This window comes from Brachypodium distachyon, chromosome 1, assembly GCF_000005505.3.
Source record: "Brachypodium distachyon strain Bd21 chromosome 1, Brachypodium_distachyon_v3.0, whole genome shotgun sequence".
In the NCBI taxonomy this organism is placed as follows: domain Eukaryota; kingdom Viridiplantae; phylum Streptophyta; class Magnoliopsida; order Poales; family Poaceae; genus Brachypodium; species Brachypodium distachyon.
This window is the reverse complement of record NC_016131.3, coordinates 24,039,730-24,061,911: the sequence shown is the minus strand read 5'-3', so window position 1 is coordinate 24,061,911 and position 22,182 is coordinate 24,039,730. Positions and strand designations below refer to the sequence as shown.

The 22,182-nt window shown below is 43.5% G+C and overlaps 3 protein-coding genes and 2 non-coding genes across 5 annotated transcripts; 2 read left to right on the top strand and 3 right to left on the bottom strand.

Moving 5' to 3' along the window:
• Window positions 1-3,114: 3,114 nt before the first annotated feature.
• On the bottom strand, window positions 3,115-4,703 carry LOC100823631 (two-component response regulator ORR5). Its single transcript, XM_003560206.4, has 5 exons — window positions 4,425-4,703; window positions 4,142-4,188; window positions 3,954-4,031; window positions 3,760-3,830; window positions 3,115-3,609 (listed from the first exon to the last, which is right to left on the bottom strand). The coding sequence occupies exons 1-5, from the start codon at window positions 4,657-4,659 to the stop codon at window positions 3,522-3,524; spliced, it is 519 nt and encodes a 172-aa protein (XP_003560254.3). The 5' UTR covers window positions 4,660-4,703; the 3' UTR covers window positions 3,115-3,521.
• Window positions 4,704-6,249: 1,546 nt separating this feature from the next.
• LOC104582078 lies at window positions 6,250-13,881 on the bottom strand. The gene is made up of 4 exons (XM_010231384.2): window positions 13,555-13,881; window positions 13,341-13,441; window positions 12,868-13,259; window positions 6,250-6,414 (listed from the first exon to the last, which is right to left on the bottom strand). Exons 1-4 carry the CDS (start codon window positions 13,650-13,652, stop codon window positions 6,250-6,252), a joined length of 756 nt encoding a protein of 251 aa, XP_010229686.1. The 5' UTR covers window positions 13,653-13,881.
• TRNAT-UGU lies at window positions 12,496-12,567 on the bottom strand. The gene has a single exon. It is a non-coding gene; the product is annotated as a tRNA-Thr (tRNA).
• Window positions 13,882-15,018: 1,137 nt separating the features above from the next.
• On the top strand, window positions 15,019-18,275 carry LOC100843746 (DNA-directed RNA polymerases II, IV and V subunit 12). Its single transcript, XM_003563126.4, has 3 exons — window positions 15,019-15,173; window positions 15,362-15,454; window positions 18,011-18,275. Exons 1-3 carry the CDS (start codon window positions 15,131-15,133, stop codon window positions 18,031-18,033), a joined length of 159 nt encoding a protein of 52 aa, XP_003563174.1. The 5' UTR covers window positions 15,019-15,130; the 3' UTR covers window positions 18,034-18,275.
• On the top strand, window positions 16,941-17,089 carry MIR5062A (microRNA MIR5062a). Its single transcript, NR_126846.1, has one exon. It is a non-coding gene; the product is annotated as a microRNA MIR5062a (primary transcript).
• Window positions 18,276-22,182: the final 3,907 nt, after the last annotated feature.

Genomic DNA, 22,182 nt, shown 5'->3' with positions numbered 1-22,182 from the left:
TTTTTGTAATTTCATACTTCTAGAATGTTGTTTGCCATCTAATTTAAAAAGTTCTATCATAGTTATATTGTGTGCTAAGTCCCTAAAAAATGAAAGTCTCCGTCCCGGAGGTGGACCTCGCCGGCGGACGGTGCCGTTGGCTTCCCGGCGCTCCACTAGAGTCTCCTCAGTAACGACCTCAGGAATTAAGTCTACTAAACCAGTAAACATAATGTTCGGATCTTTAGAGAACATTTCCTGCAAATAAGATGTGGCCATATGGTGCATTTCATCTTTTGCCGTATGGACAGTACCATCCACATCCTGGAGCTGCTTAATTAAATTTTTCCTTCCCGGCCAAACAACCTTGCTATGAAAGAACTTAGTGTTACGATCACCTTCTTTCAGCCATGTAAACCGCGACCTCTGTAACCAGAGCATTTCTTCTCGATACAACAGCTCGTTCATATGGTCAGTTTCTCGTCTAATTTCCTGTCGATCCGCGTTCATGGCCATGAGCTCTTCCAGCCGTGTTCTGGACTTCTCAATGTCCCTCAAAACGTGCCCAAATTTCTTCTTGTTCCAGAGAGTTAGGGACCCCATAATTCCTCTCAAGGCTGAATTAATTTCACCCAAATCCCCCTTCGGCCCAGCTCTGGTCCAAGCATTTTGTATGATCTCCAGAAAGGCAGGGTCACGTTCCCACATAATTTCATACTGCTGTCTACTCCTCCTTACTCCTGGATCAGCCTCAAGTTCTAAGCAGACCAAGATAGGACAGTGATCAGAGCACGGGGACACCAAGTGCTTAACAGTAGCTGAAAGAAAACGATCACGCCAGGGGAAATCCGCAACCGCACGGTCCAAACGGACCTTTACATTACTGGCCTCACGCTGTTTGTTATCATACGTAAACGGAAGGCCAGAGAAGCCAAGATCAACAAGCCCACATAACTCCAAAGTATCCCTAAAAGCAAGCATCTGATTCTCACCTCTTGCATTATTCGAAAAATGCTCAAACTGCCACATAGCTTCATTAAAGTCCCCCATAACAAGCCATGGTAAATCAGACCGGCCACACAAATCTTTTAGCAACTGCCACATACGATGTCTATTTTCAACACGAGGTTCACCATAGACACAAGTAAGTCGCCACATATCATCATCCAGAGAGGACCGAACATACGCATCAATATGCCTTTCACTCATGGACTGAATATCCATACAAAGTTGTTCATGCCAAAAAAGAGCAAGACCCCCACTACGACCATCACAACTCACACCATCAAAACCCTTTAAACCTAAACGAGTACGCAGCCGATGCATCTTTTCTATTGGTTGTCTCGTCTCACACAGAAACACAATTTTGGGGTGATTCGCCTGTGTTAGTGCGACAAGATCTCGAATTGTCCGAGGGTTCCCCACCCCTCGGCAGTTCCAGCTGATGCAATTCATTGCTCCTGACAGGGTTCCACGATTGGCCCCATCAGTTTGCCAGTAGCCCCAAGACTGGTCGCTGCCATATCCGCCTCACGCCCCACATCCTTCATCTCATGATCAGCCATGCCATCAGCATTCTTCCCCACTACCGTCTTCCCTCGCTTCTGATCTCTCCCTTTCAGCGGCTCCATATTGGGAACCAACGGCAGGTTATCAACTAAGGTATCCATCGGCACCTCTTTCTTCTGTTCAGCAGTTTGTTTACTTTCAGAGTACCCAACACCACCTTTATAGTCACCCTGTTACGGTGTGACGTTTGATGTCATCAAAGCACTCCTTCGGTGTCAGTGATTGACATGATCTCATGGTCTAAGGATTAGGGCTACTTCGCATGTGTTTGATACAACAATGTAAACTTAATGACTTGATCGTATTGCTATACCTACTTTGGGTGTGTGTTCATCACATCATTCTCCTAATGACGTGACCCTATTATTAACAACATCCAATGTTCATGATCAGGAAACCTTGATCATCTGTTAATCAACAAGCTAGTTAAATGAGAGACATCACTAGGAACTCTTGTTTGTTTATTAGACACACATGCATTAACGTTTCCGGTTAATACAATTTTAGCATGAGAAATAAACATATATTATAAACATGGAATAAGATAATACCCATTATATTATTGCCTCTCGCGCATATTCCTTTCACACGGGCGCTGACCAGAGGCCCGGGCGGCTGTGGATGGAGTCGGCGCTGGGCGCTGGCCGGAGGGTGCGATGGGAGGAGGATCTGGAGGGCAGTAGCAGAGGGGAGGCAAATCCAGACGGGCAGAAGGAGAGGGAAGGAAGATGACCCTCGTCTCAGTACTGCCTAGCCTCCTGACACCGTAGAGCAGATCAGCCTCTTCCAGCACAAGCTTGAGCAGTCCTACTTTGTGATTTGGAAGCAGAATTCGGGGAAGAGTCAAGTCGGCCTCTTCCAACACAAGCTTTAGCAGTCCAACTTTGTGATTTGGAAGCAGAATTTGGAAAGAGTCAAGTTAGGGATTTGGTGTGGAGGTCAGGAGAGACATGGGAAAGAGCAGGGAAAGCAGTGGTTATTCTATTCCAAGATGGGTCCCGCTTTTTAGGAAATTTGGCATTGCCAACATTGTTGAGAAAATGGCAATTTGACACCGGTGCTAAATTAGCGTGACATGGCAAATTTGACTTTAGCACATTGTGTAAGCCCTAAGGTCCAGAGGAAAAACGTGATGCGGTGTTTTCAGGAGGGGGGTTATCTGCAAAAGTGGGTTTAAGTGAATGATTAGTTCCACCACTTTTGATCGGGGCCATCTATCGTGGATCCAATGGTTGGTGTCGAAAATTCTCACATTTGCACTGAAAAGCCATTTTCATGGATATTTCGCCTTTTTAGTTAGAGATAAAAGTTAATTAACACTTCTTGATGGACTGGGGAGAAACGTCGTTGGGAGAGTGTGACTACGGGTTGATTATTGGAAAACGGAAAGGACAAAACGCAAATATACCTGACGGACGGCGTCCAAGGAACCTTTCCCCCTTTATTACTATGGGTAGATAATTATTAGGGATATTGGAAAACGGAAAAGGCAAAACGCAAATGGGCCTGACGGACGACAACCAAGGAAACTTCATAGCTTTATTTTTAGGGGTAGATAGGTAGATATGTAGCAACGCAGCAACGTCTTAGTAGAACTTGATAGTTATTCCAGTGAGGAGTTAACGGAGTTCATAAAAGTCAAAACCAAACTTTTCCTAAAACAAATAAACGGCATGCCTACAAATATTTTTTTTCCGAGGAGTGCCTACAGCTAATTAGCAGAGCTGGATCTAGAGAGAAGGCAGCCAGGGAGTGAATTGGATCCCATTAAGCCGCTAATAAATTAGACATGATCTCATTCCTTTCCCTAAAACATTAAACATGATCTCATTCCTCCCTAGCCGCTCTTGTTGAATTCCCCTCGATCCCTACAACTACCAGGACTCCAAGAGGGCTGTCGTCCGTGTGCACTCCGTAGCATATGGGCACCACAGACAGCAAGACGACACCCCGGCCATCTCCATCGGTCAGTTTCACTGCAGCATCCGGGTGGATATGCGGGAAATGTCGGACGGCCTGACGGGCTTGAGCAGGAACTCCTCCGCGCCTTCTTCCAAGCATCTGGAACCAATTTAGTCAACAATCAACCACGTTGTAAGATGCCTTGCACGATCAAAGTTTAAGTCTTATACTGTCAACAATGAGATAGTATCGTCGATCTATCAGATTAACAACTGTTGGTTTGTTGCTGAATGGAAGTAAGATACAGACCTGGTGATCCTCGTGGGCACGTTCTCCGAGGACATGATCACCACGGGGATCTGCTTCAGCTCCGACGACTCCTGAACGTGTATTATTAGTTTACATCGTGTCAGCTAGTACTAGAATCTTCAGATGCCTAGGCTACTAGTTTTCAGTAGTATTACAGGTCAACCCCGGAGGTTAGTATTGTACTATATATATACCTTGACTTTCTTGAGCAGGTCGTAGCCGGTCATCTCCGGCATCCAATAGTCCGTGATTATCATGCTCACGTTCGGCTCCTGGATCCAAAACGAAGTTTGCAAAATGTCAAGAAAAGAAGGTTCGATACGAAGAAAATGATCCGGTACGTCCAGAAGAATTAACGGCAGATCAATGTGTGTGTATATACCGAGTCAAGTATCTCCAGCGCCCGCTTGCCGCTATCCACGGCAGTTACTGCACCAAGAAAGTTACGTTAGCACGAACTGTCTTAGTAGAAGACAAGACTAGAAAATCTGGAATATGTGTTTCTCTAATGTTGCTAATCTACTCTCTGAATGAATGGACGAATGCTTTTGCATGCTCTGTTTTGTTGCAATCCTCTGTTTGTAGGCGAAAGAAACAGGGGACGATTTTGTCGCTAGTCGCTACACACGGCAGCGCATCTGGGGACTAGTAGAAGTTCGTGGTACCTTTGTACTTGGATCGGCGGAGCAGGGCGGTGATGACGGCGCGGTCGACGGAGCTGTCGTCGACGGCCATGACGTACGGCACCACCAGCTCGGCCTCCTTCACGGCCGCCGCGGCGACCACATCGTCCACCGGCACCACCTGCGCCATCTTGGCACTCTTCTCCTTGGCCTCATCACCGCCGCCTCGGCAGCAACAAGCCTCTCCTCTTCCTCCCACCGGCGCCGACATGTCCATGGATGAATGTACGTACGGGCTCTGTCTCTCTGCCTGTTTCCTTCTCACCCAAGTTAATAATCAGCAGGGCGGTGGCACCATATATATAGATGGGCAGCGCTTGGTGCCCGAGTAATGAGGCAGGGCCAAGTGATTGATTCGGGGTCAGAGATGGGCCCTGCCTGCGGTGAATCTTGATCCCGGCCGTGCTGAGTCGGTGGCGGGTGGGTGGCGGCCGCCCTCCTCGCCTTGCGCACGCACGCACCAGCGTCTCCCCGCATTCATTTTCATTTTCGTATCTCGGACCGTATCAGATATTACTAGTATATGATCGGTACGGTATCAATTCACGATGCATCATGATTCATGGATCCCCCGTGGCCGCACCCGCACGCCGTGCGCGAGGAGGGCACAGACATGAGACAGCTAGCCCATGCCTGCCTGCCTGCCTGTGTTTGATTCGCTGTAGGATCATGTGAATGAATGTTCACGGCGATCTCCTGCCTGCGCATGCAGCATTCTGGAGCCTCTGATCACGCTGTCGTGCGGTTGCCGCGGGAGCGCGGGGCAGGGAACCAAATCTCTGGGAACGGGGGGCATTCATCATTCATTGAACGGATATGATATCATTCATATCCCCGTGGGGATCCTTCGCTGCCGCACGGAGTCGGAGCAGCAGCTTCGTCGTACCCGGCCGGACAGTACGTCCGTCCGTCCCCCGTACGTACGAAGCGCTTGATTGACATGGGGGTGGGGGAGCGCAGGATCGCCGCTTCGGGCCCACGCACGTGCCTGCCTGCTAAACCCGCCCACAGTCCCTCTGCATCAACGGAGGACGACCACCCCAAGGACATGTCTCACCATGATTTTAACGGGAATTTCGGACGATCTTTTTTCAAACGGATTTGGGATCAACTGATTTTTAGTCAGAGTGTTTAATTAGAGATGAGTTGATATGCTCGATCGTTGTACCTTTAATTTAACGATACCATGTGGCAGAGAAGCAGGGTTGGCCCTCGGATCTTAACCCAACGTATCTGATTCGCCAACTTATATCTAAAACTTTTTGCTTAAAAATCAGGGAACTGAGATTTTTTTTTCCATACGACCATTTTATCGGCCGAGTTCCACTACCGAACCAACGGAACAGGAGTTCACACAAACACCCAATAAAAGTTCACAGGCTGCAAGCTATACCTGGGCAAACCTCGGGCCGGGCCGGATTCGGGCCGGGGTTCATAAAAGCCCGACGGTCAAACCTGAAGCCCGAGCCCGGCCCGGCCCGAAACCCTGAAAATAGTTCATTTAAGCATTGAAATAATTATTTTCGGAATAAATAAATGATTTTTATACCAATTTTTCCTAAAAAATACCCGCTTTTAGTTCTTTCGGGCTTTCGGGCCGGGCTTGGACTAAAATGTGAGGCCCGAGCCCGGCCCAGGACGTCGGGCTTCGGGCCACCCATGCCCAGGTATACTGCAAGCGCAGTCCTGAACGCACGCAAAGGTCTCGGTAGAAAAAAGCAAAAGGAACTAAGTTTAGTTACAGACGATTCCAAGAATCGCCAAAATTGTTGCTTCATCCCCGCAGAAGTAAGAGACCTATCTTGTATCACCCCCACACACCATCAAGAATCGTCTTGAAACGATCTTCGTCAAGTTCCAGGATGCACGCCAAGTCCTTCCATAACGAGATCAGGCCCCAGGAGTCACGCCATGTCCATCCTGGCCTGTTGTGGGTGTAGGCGTAGAGCTTCCGCCTGAAGTGCCTCTGCTCCTGCACGAAGTCGAGCTTCATCACCATTAGATTGCAGCCATGGCCAGTACTTCATGAAAGCACATGCCAGGCAAATTATTTCTGCAGGTGATCGTATTAACTTCTTCTCAAAACATGCCCTATTGCGTAACTTCCAAATTGCCCAGCAAATGGCAGCTAGGCCCACAACCTGCAAGTTCCTCCCCACACATGTAAAGGTTGAGAAAAACAAGAAGGCCTAGTATTAACACCTAATGACATACTCACAACACTCCATGTATATCTGGCTGATGCGCAGTGGAAGAACAAATGGTGTATAGTCTCCTCCCTACTGCAGAATCTACAGGTGGTATCTCCCTCCCAATTTCTCTTTTTCATATTATCTTTAGTTGCTATGGCGTTGTACCAAATTAACCATAACCAGATTTTTATTTTGAGAGGAATCCTAGCTTTCCAGAGATGTTTAAAGGATCTATTAGTTCCCCCACAGGTAAGTACATCATACATTGACTTCATTGAGAATTTCCTGCTCTTGGTCCAATTCCAAACTGATGTATCTCTCTGATCAGTAAGAGCAACCCACGTCAGCTTATCTCTAACTTTTCTATACTCATCCTGCAGAGGTTCATCCAGCCACCTTCTAAATATCATAACCCACCCCCTGACAGCCATGGCATGAACAGATAATCCAACCTCATTAGAAATGGAAAAAAGCCTGGGGAATTGTTGAGCAAAGGACACCTGGCCACACCAGGCATCCCCCCATAAATCAGTCGATTTCCCATCTCCAATCACCACACATCTCCCTTTCACATATAGATCTCTAACTTTCAGCAAATCTGCCCAGCAAGGTGAGTCATTTGGTTTGTGTTGGATATTGAAAATATCCTGCCCTTTCAGATATTTCTTTTGGATCAGTTCCTGCCACGGCCCTGATTCAGTTTCCAATTTCCACCGCCATTTGCACATAAGACTAATATTAAAGAGTTCAAGATTTTTAATTCCCAACCCACCTTTGAGTTTTGGTCTGCATATGATTTCCCAGGAGATAAGATGGTACTTCCTCTTCCTAGATCCCCCCTCCACAAAAACCTCCTTCTAATCTTATCTAATTTGAGTAGCAGTCAACACAAGCATTCAGCAAGGTGACCCTGCCCCCAATGGACAAGGCTCCCCCCTTCCACCCTGCCAGCTTCTTTTCCATTTTTTCCTCCAGTAAAGTCTAGTCAGCAACTTTCAGTTTATCAACACTCACAGGCATGCCTAGATATTTAATGGGCCAAGCCCCCTCCTGGCAGTTAAACGTCTATGCATAGCATTGCTTCTTATGATTGTCAGGTAAAACCATCATCACTTCACTTTTTTGGAAATTGAACTTAAGCCCAAACATGGATTCAAACAGATACAGAATGAGCTTTAGATATCTGGCCTCTTCAGGATCATCTTTGACAAACCAGATGGTATCATCTGCATACTGTAAAATGGCAACTCCATTATCAACCAGGTGTGGTACTAGACCAATCAGTCTACCAGCCAATTGGGCAGGAAGGATCATTTTGGCCGAGCATTCAACTACAAGATTGAACAGAAAGGGGGACAAAGGATCCCCCTATCTGACTCCCTTATGGCTCCCAAAGTATGGCCCCAACGCATCATTCACTTTCACACACAGAGTGCCATGAGTGACAATAGATTTGATCCAGCCCATCCATCTCTCACTGAACCCCTTCATCTCAGCAAAGTGGAAGAGAAATTCCCAATTCACTTTATCGTATGCCTTTTCAAAATCAATTTTCAGCACCACCCCTTGCTGTTTGCAATATTTGGATTCTCTTAGAATTTCATTCAAAGCCAGTACCCCATTCATTATGTTCCTCCCTTTAATAAATGCATATTGACATGGCTCAATTAGCTTAGGCATCAGAGGGCCCAGCCTTAGAGTCATGCCCTTGGAAAACAACACCTGAAGCAAACAAATTGGTATATATTTTTGAATTACATTAGCATCAGCTCCTTTTGGTATTAAGGTGATTATCCCATAATTAATCCTGCTGAGATCTATTTTCCCCGCATGAAAATCAGCAAACAATTGCACCAGGTCATCTTTAATGATTAGCAAAATTGGTAAAATTCAATTGGGAACCCATCAGGTCCAGCTGCTTTATTTCTCTCCATGGAGTCAATTATGCCCTTTATTTCCTCTTCTTCAAATGGTATATCTAACATAGATTGTTCATCTCTAGTAAGTCTTTCCCCATCTTCCCACATATCTCTCCTGAGATGACACTGAAACCCAGTAGCAGGACCAAACAAAGATTTATAAAAGTCAGTAGCATGTTTCACCAGATTAGTAGTGCCTTGTATAACTTCCTCCCCTTCACGTAGAGAGTAAATGACCTTCTTCCTCCTACTACCATTTGCTATTCTATGGAAATAGGTAGTATTATTATCCCTTTTGTGTAACCAATTATCTCCAGATTTTCTTTGCCAGAATTCCTCTTCATTATCATACAGTTCAAAAAGTGCAGCATTAATGTCTCCCCTTCTGGCTGGCTGATACACCTGAAGAGGTTGAATTTCCTCCAAGTCTTCAAGGTCTTGTAATTCCTCTGACAAATCCTTTTTTTAATTTGTTGGTTTGCCCTCTAATATTATGGCCCCACCCTTTCAGAGATTTCTTTACATTTTTTTAACTTCCCCTGAACCACCCCCAAACTGTCAGTAGGTTGCACGGGTTCCCTCCAAACCTGCCTAATCCTCTCAAGGAAATCAGGGTGTTTGCACCAGCTGACATCAAACTTAAATTCTTTATTTCTCTTCTTTTCTTGTTGCTCCATGGTATCAATAATCAGAGGATTATGATCAGACAACTGCCTCACTAATTTCCTGCCTGTCATTAGAGGAAAAAGATCTTCCTGGTCACTGTTCACTAGTATTCTATCCAACTTTTCCAGAGTTGAAACCTCATGATTGTTGGTCCAAGTGTAATGCCCACCAGACATTACAATTTCCCTTAGCTCATGATTATTAATTATGGCATTCAACATATCAGTCTTTTTGCATTTCCTCTTTTTATTTTTATCTTGATCAAATCTCAGTATATTAAAGTCACCTCCAACCAGCAATGGTGCATCCTGCTCATCACAAGCAGCACCTAGCTCAACCAGAAACTCATCTTTTCTTTCCTCTTGCTTAAAATGTATATGTATATGTATCTACAACACTTTTTAAAAATGTATATGTATCTACAACTGAGAAATTGCCACACACTTTTTTAAAATGTTTATGTATCTACAACATTGTTTTGGTTGCAGGATATAAATATATGTAGTAAGAGTCGTGTAATTTAGACACTTAACCCCGGCCTACGAGTACAGCGGCCCTAAATCGTGCACTGACTTGCGTGGAGGTAGCGCATGGGATCGGAAGGAACCCTTGTCAGATACTTGGAAAGTACAATACGGATCTCACTCATATAGTGCCATGAGACCTGTCCTCTGCGACATGGAGACATACAAACATAAAAAAGAGTAATCATCACACCGTGCTTATGAAAAAGTGGTCACGGGAGAGAGACACAGAGAGAGAGAGCGCGCGCAATCAAGTCATTACACTTTTCTATTTTGAGTTCCAGATAATATAACAAGACAGGGGTACAACTGTGTTTCCCAGTCCAAGAGGGCATGAACCTTGGTAAATCTCTATGTCTCTGAAGTCTCCCGACGTCTAAACAAAACGCGTATGAGAACAATACCTATCGAGGTAACAATCTATCACCTCCTGACGGAACAAGGAACCAATCACTTGTTTGCAGAACCGTGGACCAATGGGGAGTGATAGGAAAAATATGCGTTTTATCGTCTTGCGCTTGTTTTTTTTTTTTGTGATCCATATCATAGCAACGAACTGATGCTATGTTGGTATAGATATATGTTATATACTATATCAGTGTTAACATTTTTAGTGGTTTCTTCACATTTAGAGAGTACTCCCTTTGTTTAAATAGTCCAACAAAAAAAAGTTCTAGCTTCATCAGTAGTTAAATTTCTTACCAAATAAATACACCGTGAAAATATATATCATGATGTATTGTCGAATTAAACTAATTTAAAGTTATAGATGCTATATATTTTCTATAAAGTTAGTTAAAATCTAAATAGTCTGACTTAGACAAAACTAAGAGTTCTTTACATTTAGGAGAAGAAAGAGAGTACTCTCTCAGTTTCATAATTCTTGTCTCAAATTTGTCAAAAAATGAATGTATATATTTTTAAAAAACATCTAGATACATGTAAGGTTTCGACAAGAATTATGGAACGGAGGGAATAGGATATATTTTTCCATACTTGGAAGCACCAGAGCACCTATGTCCGGACTCCGGAGTATTGAATGCGTATCTTCGGCCTAGACAGGATCCACGGCGACTGGTCCGGTATGGACCAGATTTGGGTATCGCGTGCATGTACCCTGACATGGTCGGCAGACTTACATATTTTTATTGCCAAATAAGTAGAGTAATGGAGAGCAGCAGCGTGTGGCACTGCTTCACGAGCTGATCAAGAAGTGCTGAGTCATTTTCAGTGTCTTCCAAAAAAAATGTCTTCCCGATTTAATAATTACCTCTGGTCCGGATTAATTGATGCAGCTCATTACATGAAGAGTGGCTGCTCCTCCCATTTCGTTCCAAGTTTTATTTAATGCGAAAATGAAAAACCGAGGGCCAGTCCTCTTCGACAGGTTTCAGACTGTAGTACAGACTACATACCCCCCTGCGGCAAGCTCGTTTTGAAGGCCGGCAGATCTGGCAGCGGATCTCATAGGCCATACGGTACTTCCCGCTGCTTCCTGATTTCGGACCTTTCGGTACCCTGAACGCAATCTACGACGAACAGTACAGCACGCCCGAGCAGGCGCAGTCGTTAACGCCGCTCCTTTCATGGCACCGGCCTGCATTAAACGGAAGGCGGAAGCAGCCCCTGCAGTGCAACTGGAGCCGATCCTGCACGGCTGCACTACGTGTGTGGCCTAGCGCCCCAGCGACCAGCAGTAAATTATAAGCGCCACACTGCCACAGGCCCGCAGCAATGTGTTCCTAAATTAAGATGTCTGTTTTATTTTTACTTTGGGAGAAAGTGTCCCCACCAGTCTTGGTGATTCTGTACGGTGAGTCTCGAGTGACCCGACAGCTGAGGCAAAGGCCTTAGCTACGAAGTACTCCCTTTGTCCTAACTTTGTTCTTAATAAAACTTACGATCAAAGAAAAAGAATACTCCCCCTACCAAATTAACTGACGTGGATTTGTATAAGAATCGATACAAATCCACATCAATTAATTTAGGACGAGGGAGTACTTCCTCCGTTTCAAAATAAGTGATGTGGATTTGTATAAAAATTTATACAGATTCACGTCACTTATTTTGAGACGGAGGAAATATATGAAATATGTGATTCTAAATTAGTTTGAATAAATCCATATAAATTTTCATAGCAAAAGTACATCTACTTATATACTCCATAAAGGGCCCGATTCTTTTGTGGGACTTCTTCCAGAAGCTGCTATCTCCCAGTTTTGTAGAGAAGCCGATTCTCAAATTGGATTAGGTTTCCAAACTAATTTAGGCTAAACTATGGACATTATTATGCAACCGAGGAATTTGGAAGCATCGGTGTCATCATTAGAGACTCAATGATGGTACCGTTCAACTTGGAATTTCTGAAATTTCCTTGGTCGCTACTCTAGTGTCGAGGAGCCCGAGCTGATAGCCCGCATGAGTGGTCTCCCATTGCGTTCGACATATACGTTTTGACTATTTTGGAGAATAGTTGTCTTTGGCTAGTCGATTGACCTATTTTTGAGCAGACTCATGCAGTAATTAACTTGGGCTCGGAAGTTTCTTTTCGTCGTGGCAAATGTAACTAACAAGTTAGGAAGCCAGCCCAAAAGTTTCATTTTGTCATGTATTTGTAATAACACGGTTTTCTGTAGAAAAGCATCTAAATGAGATACATGGCAAATATAAAGCCTTTAAAGGGTGAGGAAATGAGACATGCATGATTGATCGCAAAAGAACTTCGTGCAACAGCAAAACTGGAAAAAAAAATTGCCCCCATGCAGGATCGAACTACAGACCTTCAGTTTACAAGACTGACGCTCTACCACTGAGCTATAGGGGCCTTCGGTCGCACATTCTGAATTCAAAGAACACATACCCAACTTAATGTATTTTTGGGCTGGCTTGGGTCTAATTCATCCAAAAGTCTGAATCCTTGAAACCACTGATTTCGAGGGGAATTCTCGTTTCATAATCAATCAAGAATCAGAGATAGCTCGTGGACACGATAAACAAAAAAAAAACTTCATCTGCGGCTGGGCCTGTGCGAGCCATGGACACGCAACGCCGTGGACGACGGCTCGACACTCCCCGGCGCGACACGGCGGTGATGCCTCCCTGCCCCAATCCCATGGCCTCTAACCGTGATCGCGTGCTCCTTCTTGGGCGCCATCTTCCTCAGGCTCAGCGCCCGCCGCAACCTGTCCTTCCTCCTCTCCCTCACCGACGACGACCCCTCTCTCGCCCTGCTCCGCCTTCTCACGCTCCTCCCACCATCATCAGCATCGTCGTCGGAGTCCTCTTCTTCGGAGCTCGATCCGGCACGTCGTCCTGCTTCTTCGATGTCAGGAGGCCGGCGCCTGCGGCGGCCGCGGTGCACGCGCTTGGTGTCCCGCAGCTTGCGCCAGAGAAAGCAGGACGAGGCCCCCAGCACGTGGCAGCAGCCCGAGCACGCCGCCGCCGACATCTTGCAGCCCTTCTTCACCACGCACTGGATGATGCCCACTTTGCACATCAGGTACGCCAGCAACAGCACTGCCGCAAAACAAACAAAGAATCCATTCTCAGCAAGAAACTCACGAAAGAGTTGGTGTGTGTGAGGCTGTCGACGCTTACTGATGTATGAGAGGACCAGGACCATGAAGAGCCTGGCTAGACTGGACATGCACAGGTGCTCCAGGAAGCAGGCCACGTCCCACGTCCCTGAACAAACGGCCCTTCAATGATTCGAGACAGAAATTGGTGTCAAACTCAAATCCATGCTCACTGCAAGTCAGGCAGATAGATCCACTAGAGACTGTAAATCGGGCGTTTCGATCATGGGGCTTACTCGCAGGACACGCCGAAGAGACTCCTGAAGGGCGCGGCGAAGGCGTTGCCGAGGAACGTGCCGACGCCGTTCGCCGCCGTGCCGATGACGGATCCCATCTTTTAGTTTAACCAACTCCCGTCAGATGCCAGAAAGGCGCTCGCGCACGGTTAACTCCCTCCCCGTGGCGGTTAATTAGTCGAGGGAGGAAGCGCTGACTTGTGGACATACCATAGTGAAGTGAATCTTACATTATGTTACTACTTAAATTTAAAATCGGTTAACTCGGAATGATCAATCAGCATTAGAAAAAAGTTTAAGAACATCAGGAGGAAGAATCAACATCTTACGGTTACAGCTCTCAAAAGCAAGTCTCCTTTTAGCACAGAATGGAAAAATTGTGGGTTCATTTTTTTAAAACAACGATCTGCCTTTATTTCATAAAAAAAAGTATTTCTTCCGTCCCATATTAAGTGACAAATATTACATGTATCTAGATGTTTTTTTATATAGATATATTCATATTTGAGAAAATTTGAGTCATTTAATATGGAACGGATGGAGTACACTAGATCGGGATTGGGTACAATCGACAAAAAACAAAAGTAACGAAGATCCTTGCTAAACCAAAAGCTTCATCATGGGCCTTTGAAATCAACACCACTGGATCCGTCGTTCACATCTTGATATTCCTGCAGGTATTTGATTATGAAATTACAAAACGTCATTTTTGCACAAGCTGGACTAACCTTATGAGTTTTGAGAAGCCGCATGACTCGACTATCTCAAACACTGAAAACCTAAGACCGTTGAATGTACCATAATTGGAGACACACCTCTTTTTTTTAAGCGAGAGACACACCCCTTGCAAGAGGGAAGTTGTGAAACCGTTGTTTTATCGATGAATCGATAAAAAAGATCAAAACAAAAAAAGATGAACCACGATAACCACTAATTTCAAGAAATAGACTGCGATGCCTCAGGACATCAATCTTCTAAATGACATCATCTGCACGTCAAGATGGCACCGCAAATTGAACTGAGCCAAACTCAGGTGGTCTGGTTCCTTGTGGTGGAACCAGCCCACCCAGGTTCAAGTCCTAGACTTGACGTGGGTGTCACATTTCCCTGGATTATTCCAGGATTTAACCGGCGCTTTTCTTTCAGTGGTAGGTGACGTACCCGTCAATCTCTCAAGATCTGCCGGCTCAGTCTTTCGGAGTTGTGCGTGTTGTGAGCGTCTGCGTTTGTACTGTGTTCCTCAAAAAAAAATGGCACTGCAAAAAAATACACAAACCCAATAAGAAAAATAAGCTAGATGCCGTACAAACACGTGTAACTGGACTGCGCTCATAATTAAAAAAAACAAACTGGACTGGCGCTCAAACTACTGGGCTGGGCCAGCGAGGTGCTTATTTACCAGCCCAGCGAAGCACCGCGAGAGGCCGGCCAGGTAACCTAGGTCGGCAGCAGCTCTATATAAATCTTCTTCTTCCCCTCTTCCCATATCTACACACTCACCAAACCCCAACTCGTCTAAACCCAACTCCGGCCGCCGCAGTAGCTTCTCCCTCTCCTTTACGAGAAAGCCTAGCCGATGGATCCGCAGCAGCCGGAGCCCGTCAGCTATCTGTGCGGAGGTTGATCTATCCCCCCCCCCCCCTCTCTCTCTCTCTCTCTCTCTCTGGTGGTCGTACTGAGCTTCTGAAGAGAGGCAGTCGGTGGGGGTCTCGTTTGGACAACCAGTGAAATTGCGAACTTCGCTCTTCACAGGATTCCTTGCTGTTTATGCAGTATAAACAATCGAATTGATTTTCTTTATCTCCAGATTGCGGAGCTGAGAACACGCTGAAGTCAGGAGATGTGATCCAGTGCCGTGAATGCGGCTACCGCATCCTCTACAAGAAGCGCACCCGCCGAAGTATTGCTACATCCCTCTTCTGTACCTTTTTTTTTTGTTTCCTCTTCATAGTTTATTTTCTTACTTCGTGATCACTTGTCTCTGCTGTTTAAATTGTAATCTAGTGGTTGCATGATGATAATGGTCATATGGGAAAATATCTTCTACTGAGATTTTTCCAGCCTAGTTGAGTCAAACTGTTACTTTTCCTAAATCATTTTAGAAGAACAAGTTATGGGGTGCATCTGGCCAGTTAAAATTATCTTAAGGCTGATCAAAATATAAACCTTGTACATGCTTCCACTTATTTCTGCAGTAGTTATGTGATGCACATTAAATATCGTTAGTCAGTTACTGCTACACCTAGTAAAACCTGTAGTGATGCGTGCAAAATTGGATGAAATATGTGCAAGTTGGATGTGCTCATAGAAGTGTATATAAACCTCGTACAAGCTTCCATTTATTTCTGCAACAATTCTTGACTTACGATAGAATGAAAACAATATTTTTGAAAAGTCTACATAATTTCGTGAATCTCAGTGAAAAGCCGCCTAACAGCATTAAATTGTATTTTTGTTCCGCTATACCAAAGTTTTGTTCTACAATTGGTGTAGAATGTGCAAAATAAAGTTTAAGATGTTAGGCGGATTTTTCTCTAAGATTCATGTGGTTATCTGGACTTTTGTAACTCTAGCATTATGTATTTGTGCTTGCTGGTTTCGTATAGCTGTTGCACATTAGATGAAAGCATGTGCCAAGTTATATGAGCTCATTGAAGTACATATGAACCTTATTGCTGCAGTTGTTATCGGATGCACAGTGAATAGTGTTAATCAGTTTTTGCTAGATTTACTACAACCTGTGGTAATGCAAGCACAGTGGTGGGAGCATATGCAAGTTATTTGTGCTCATAGAAGTGCATATAAACCTTGTACATGCTTCCATTTATTTCTGCAACAGTTTTGACTTACGATAGAATGAAACCATACATGTTTCATAAACTCTACATAACTTCGTGAATCTCAGAGAAAAGCCGCCTAACAGCATTAAATTGAATTTTGTTCTGCTGTACCAAGATTTTTCCTACAATAGGTGTTGAATGTGCAAAATAAAGTTTAAGATGTTAGGCAGATTTTTCTCTAAGATTCATGTGGTTATCTGAACTTACTGTAACTCTAGCACTATGTATTTGTGCTTTGCTGATTTAGTATAGCTGTTGCAAATTAGATGAAAGTATGTGCCAAGATATATGAGCTCAATGAAGTACATATGAACCTTGTACATGCTTCCATTTATTTCTGCAGCGGTTATGGGATGCACATTGAATAGTGTTAATCATTTATTGCTAGACTTTGTACAACCTGTGGTAATGCATGCACATTGGTGGAAGCATATGCAAGTTATATGTGCTCATGGAAGTGCATATAAACTTTGTACATGTTTACATTTATATCTGCAATAGTTCTCGACTTAAGATAGAATGAAAAAAATATGCTTGAAACGTCTACGTAGCATGGTGAACCTTGGGGAAAAGCCGCCTAACATGATTAAATTGTATTTTGTTCTACTATTCCAAAATTGTTGTGGTACAATATAAGGTGCAGAGTAAAGTTTAACATGTTAGGCGGATTTTTCACTAAGGTTCATGTGGTTATCTGGACTTTCCATAACTCTAGCACTACGCTTGCTACATTAGACCCAAGTATCTCTGTGGTATATGTGGTCTCTGAGGTTCATATAAACCTTGCACATGATTCCATTTATGCGTGCAGTAGCGCGTTCTCCAACCTTGAATGCTATGGATATTGAAAATTTGAATCCCTGCATCTAGGGAAAGCTGCCTAACACTAAAATTCAAAACTGGTTGTCCTACAACTATGTGTTGCTTTGTAAATTAGGTTTGAACTTTATGGGGTTAGGTGGATTTTCCACCAAGATCTAGGGTAGTATCTTGAAATTTTTTTCATATGAACTTGACTATTACCTGTGAAAGAGTAAAGATCAGCTATGAAAGTTGAAATTGTTGAAACTGATGACTATGCTTTTGTTCTCAGACGATGATTTGGTTTTGTATACATGAGTAAAAGTAGAAAGGCGGCGATACACACCTTACCTCACTGTTGTACTTTGTCATGCCAAACAATTCCGTTTAATGGCCAATGAACTACTGTTTTTGTTTTAAATAATAATGCATACCAAACAAGGACTGCACCCTTACGAGAACAATGTATTTCTCTTCTATAGATGGAGGCAATATAGGTTAGCAGGCATCTGATTTTGTCAGACATTCATTTGTTTTGTGTTCCCAGTGTAAAGTTTACTGTTTATCATTCATTTGTGCATTTTATTTTCATGGCACAGTTAACTTGATCCCTGAGTTTTTTATTTATGGGTCAACAAACATGACACAAAACCACTTTGAACTAACAGTTATTCATGTAAAAAGAGAAAGATCTGATGTATTCTTGATGTTCGCAGTGGAGTTAACATTTTCTAGTTAATTCCAAACTTGATTTTTTTTATTCAACATTCAATCATTATTCAATTTCTAATCAATCAGTCTTCTCTTGTGGGCAGTTGTTCAATATGAAGCGCGTTGAAGACAATCTCGCAATGCATTTAGTGCCCTGAGACAAATCTACAATGGTGGAATGTATAAAGTATTCGTAGGTCGTACCTGTCCATTTGACTTTGGCTTGAAGTTGTAACACTTGCTGTATTGAGTTGTGAGGTTTGACCAATATAACGACCTGTTGGCATCCTTTGCCAAATCATATCTGCTGCGAATTCATTACAACTTTGAGTATATATCTTGCTACAAGATAATCGGAGTAGCGCACTACATTTGTCTTGGTTGGGCTCCGATACTAGCTTTTCATTCTCCCGTTACGACTCTAGGTTTGAAATCTCGTGAGGTTCCTGTGTTTTTACTGAGGACTCTTGTGCGTTTTATTTCTGGGCAGCTGCTAGTCATGTTCTAGGTAGGTACTCTGGCAGTTTGAATGGCTGTAGTTGACACGGTAATTCTATAAGCCTGAGGCCATGTTTATTTTTTACGCAACCTAGTGAATACTATTTAGTTCCCTGTAAAAAGATTATTTTTCATACATCAGCCAGTTGTACTTATCAATATACGGAATAGATATACGTAGTTGAATGATTTCGTTTGAAAAATAGACATTTTCTGCACGACCAAACGTGTACTGGACGGGCATTTGGCAGAGCCAGCTAATCGGTGTCCCCTCTGCAACCCGCGTTTGCTATGTTTACCATCTCCTCATCTCTTTTCTTTGTCTCAGTTGACGCCGATGGGTGCCCGCCTCCATCTCGTCGACAATGGGCTTGGGCTGGCCCCAGATGGGGTACTGAGACTCATTTCAGCCTTTTTGTTTCTCCGTCGTTAGATATAATCATCTCGTTCTTGCACCGATTTGCACTTTTTTTTCTGTGTATGCTCTTCAGCTGGAGCACCTCGAGCCATTCCGGCTGCGACATGAAGAAAGTTTCATTTTTCAGAGAAAGGAGCAATGCTCCCGATTTCATTAATGAAATCAACGACAAGGACAGAGGTTCCAAAGGTCTTTCCCACATACAAAAGGTAAAAACAAAAATAACAAAGCAGAATCAAGCTCTAGGATCAGCTTATCTGTGACGTGAGTGAAGAGTCTCCGAGGCCATCTTTTCCAGCATCAGTGCTCCAGTGATCAGCATATCCTTCGCATCACCTTTCTGAAGTCCCACCCAATACTTAATCCAATAGCAGATAACAAAAACTAAATTAGCTCCTAGGATATTTACTTTGAAAACAAGTTGTTTTCCAAATAGTACAACATAATGCAGAATCACCAATAGCTAACAGTTTACGAAATTTAAAAGGAAAACCGTAAATCCATACACTCATGTCATTCATGGATGATGGCACATTGTTGATACCCAAGGTACAGCCTACCCCACCCCGCAAGAACTTAGCTACAAAACATCTTAGAAACAAATGATCCAGTGATTCATCTAAGGGACAGAAGGACCCGACTTCGAGGCCCCTTCCAACCTGCGATAGATTGTCCCTTATAAGTATACTATTTCTAACAGCTAACCACATGAAGATTTTAGTTTTCAGAGGTAGTCTGACTTCCCAGAAGTATTTAGAAGGATAAACAACCAGTTTGGTGACCAGAGCAGAGTATAGAGACTTGACAGAAAAGCTACCTTTCTTATCTAACAATCAGTAGCATTGTTCTCTATCACCATTTAGATTAATATGCTCACAAAGCTGAACCATCTCAGTAAACATTTGCAAAGTCTCACCCCAAATATCTCACCAACACGACACACTACCTTTTTTTAGAACACAGGCGACGCTACCTGGGAGGTTCATCGGCAGTCTCGCGACGGACGTCGGGCCTCACTCGTGCAAGCTCTTCGTCATGACGCCCAACGGCCGGTGAATTAAAAAATTGCAAATTCAAGTGGCTCGTGTGTGTGTGGTTGCATGTGCAGCCGTGCTAGCTGGAACGTACAGGGAACGAACGTTGGTTTCTTACCCCTGCGGGGCGCACCATGCTAAAGTTGTTACCGTCACAAAACTAAAGTTACCACCATCACAACACTAAAGTTTTCACTTACGTAGAACAAGTTGCCACTGCAAGGACTAAAGTTGTCACCACGACATGTGACGTGATCGCAGCCACACTCTTCCCAATCGGACGAACAACAAAGCATGCGCTCTAGAAGACGAAAGAGCGAACGTTCACTCCTTATAAATTTCTTTGCTAGTTATTTAATCAGACTCGATATATAAATCGGGCAGAAGATAATTGTCTGATTAATTAATGCATGGGAATCCAAATAAAACGGCCATTACACCACTTGTCATGAAACATGATAACCTGACAAGGCACCATTGACTGATCAGACTATCAACATGGGCTACACACAGTCTGGACAGATCACATTTGTTGAGAGGCCTAAAATGCAAGTAGGTTTCTCGAAATCATTGTGAAACACAATTTAGAAAATCTCTTGTATCAGTGGCGGACCTAGAATCTTCCAATGTCTTTATAAATTCATAAATACTAATTTAGCATTAGTAATTATTTAAGTCTTTGGGTACACCCCCACTTGCTGACTTGCCCCATGCTTATATCCGCCCCCGGCTATTGTCTAAATGGTGTCAGCACACTATTCCTCCGAAATTAAGATGGATTAAATGCACAGTAGAAAGTTTTATTCCTATTTTTAGTTTAATTAAAAACAGTAATTTAAAAGATTCTTAAAGTGTAGAATAGTGGAGATTTATGATGGGATATGGGACAGTGATTTAGATTCCTAAGTAACAATTTGATGATATAAAAAAAATAGAATATGTAAAGAACACATGATACTATCTCACGCTACCATTAGCACGGGATTTACTAGACTCTAGTACTCTCTCCTTCTTATTTTATAGGTTGCTTTAGGTTTTGATTTATTTTTTCCGAATTTATCCGTGGTATTTAGCCCGTAATCAATACTCACAATTAATTCATTTCTTAGGAGGTGTTTGGTTGCCCACTCCGAACTTGGTTTGCACCCACCATGCAAATGTTGGCTTGTTAGGTTTCATGGGCCATGTTAGGTGGGTGCAGTCCAGACATTGGCGGATCTATAGGATGGACAGGATTGTCTAGGGATCATCCTGATTTTTTTATACCTTAGGTATGTCTGGGCAAAAAAGATAAAACAATAAAAATAAATAAATTTATATGAACAATGTCACTCATGGACCACGTTGGGCCTTTGTGCTGGATCCGCCACTGAGTCCAGATTCAAAAAGGCTTTCTTAGTCCGCATCTTTGGTACGCCCGATTTGGGCGTTTTTGCATCGCTCGTTCTCCCTCCTGATGCAGCGCTGCATCGCTTTTTCGTTTAAAAACCGAAAACCATTAGGTTAAACCGATAACAACATATGTTTCGGTTAAAAACCGGAAACCGTTAGGTTAAACGGTAACAACATAACATTAGTAAGGAATTTTGCAGCCGCTGAGTATGGAACACTCGACCTACGGGGTTGTTGCTGCACTCGATAGCCAGTTGGCCCACGAATGATTTGTTGTTGGGTTTGCCCGATTTGGGCCTGCTCTGCTCTCTTGGGCCGTTGCTGTATGGGCCAGTACGTACGTAATTGAAATAGGTCATCGGGTTTTAGATTGTAGCTCTATTTGGTGTTATGGAGTGCAGTTCAGGACCACTAACGAAAGTGCAGTCAAATCCTCTAGCAAATTAACTACTATCATACTCTCGGGTTAACTTAAAAATTCATGTGTTGTTTGAAAAAATTCTCATCAACTTTGGTTAATATGGTTATAACCGAAACCAAACCGTAAATGATTGGTTATAACTTATGAGCGAAACTGAACCGTATTTTTATACAAAATCGTGTTAACCGAGTATAAACCGAATTAATGAAAAACCGTATTAACCGAACCAAAACCGAATGCACGCACTGAGTTTTACCACCCGTATGTATACATTTATCTGTGATGACCACGTCAACTACAGCGGGATCACTGGCGGCCGGGTCTTAGAAAGCCCGGGTCTGCAACCATCGCAGGCGGGTTTTATGACAGACTTATGAAACCTGTTAACATGCTAGTCATTAGTACCGTATAACTTATGGGTGAGATATACACGGCCCGTATGTGACGATCGAGTCAACTATCACAAGATGACTATTACAGAGGCTGGGCTGAATTAATTTGTACATATATAGC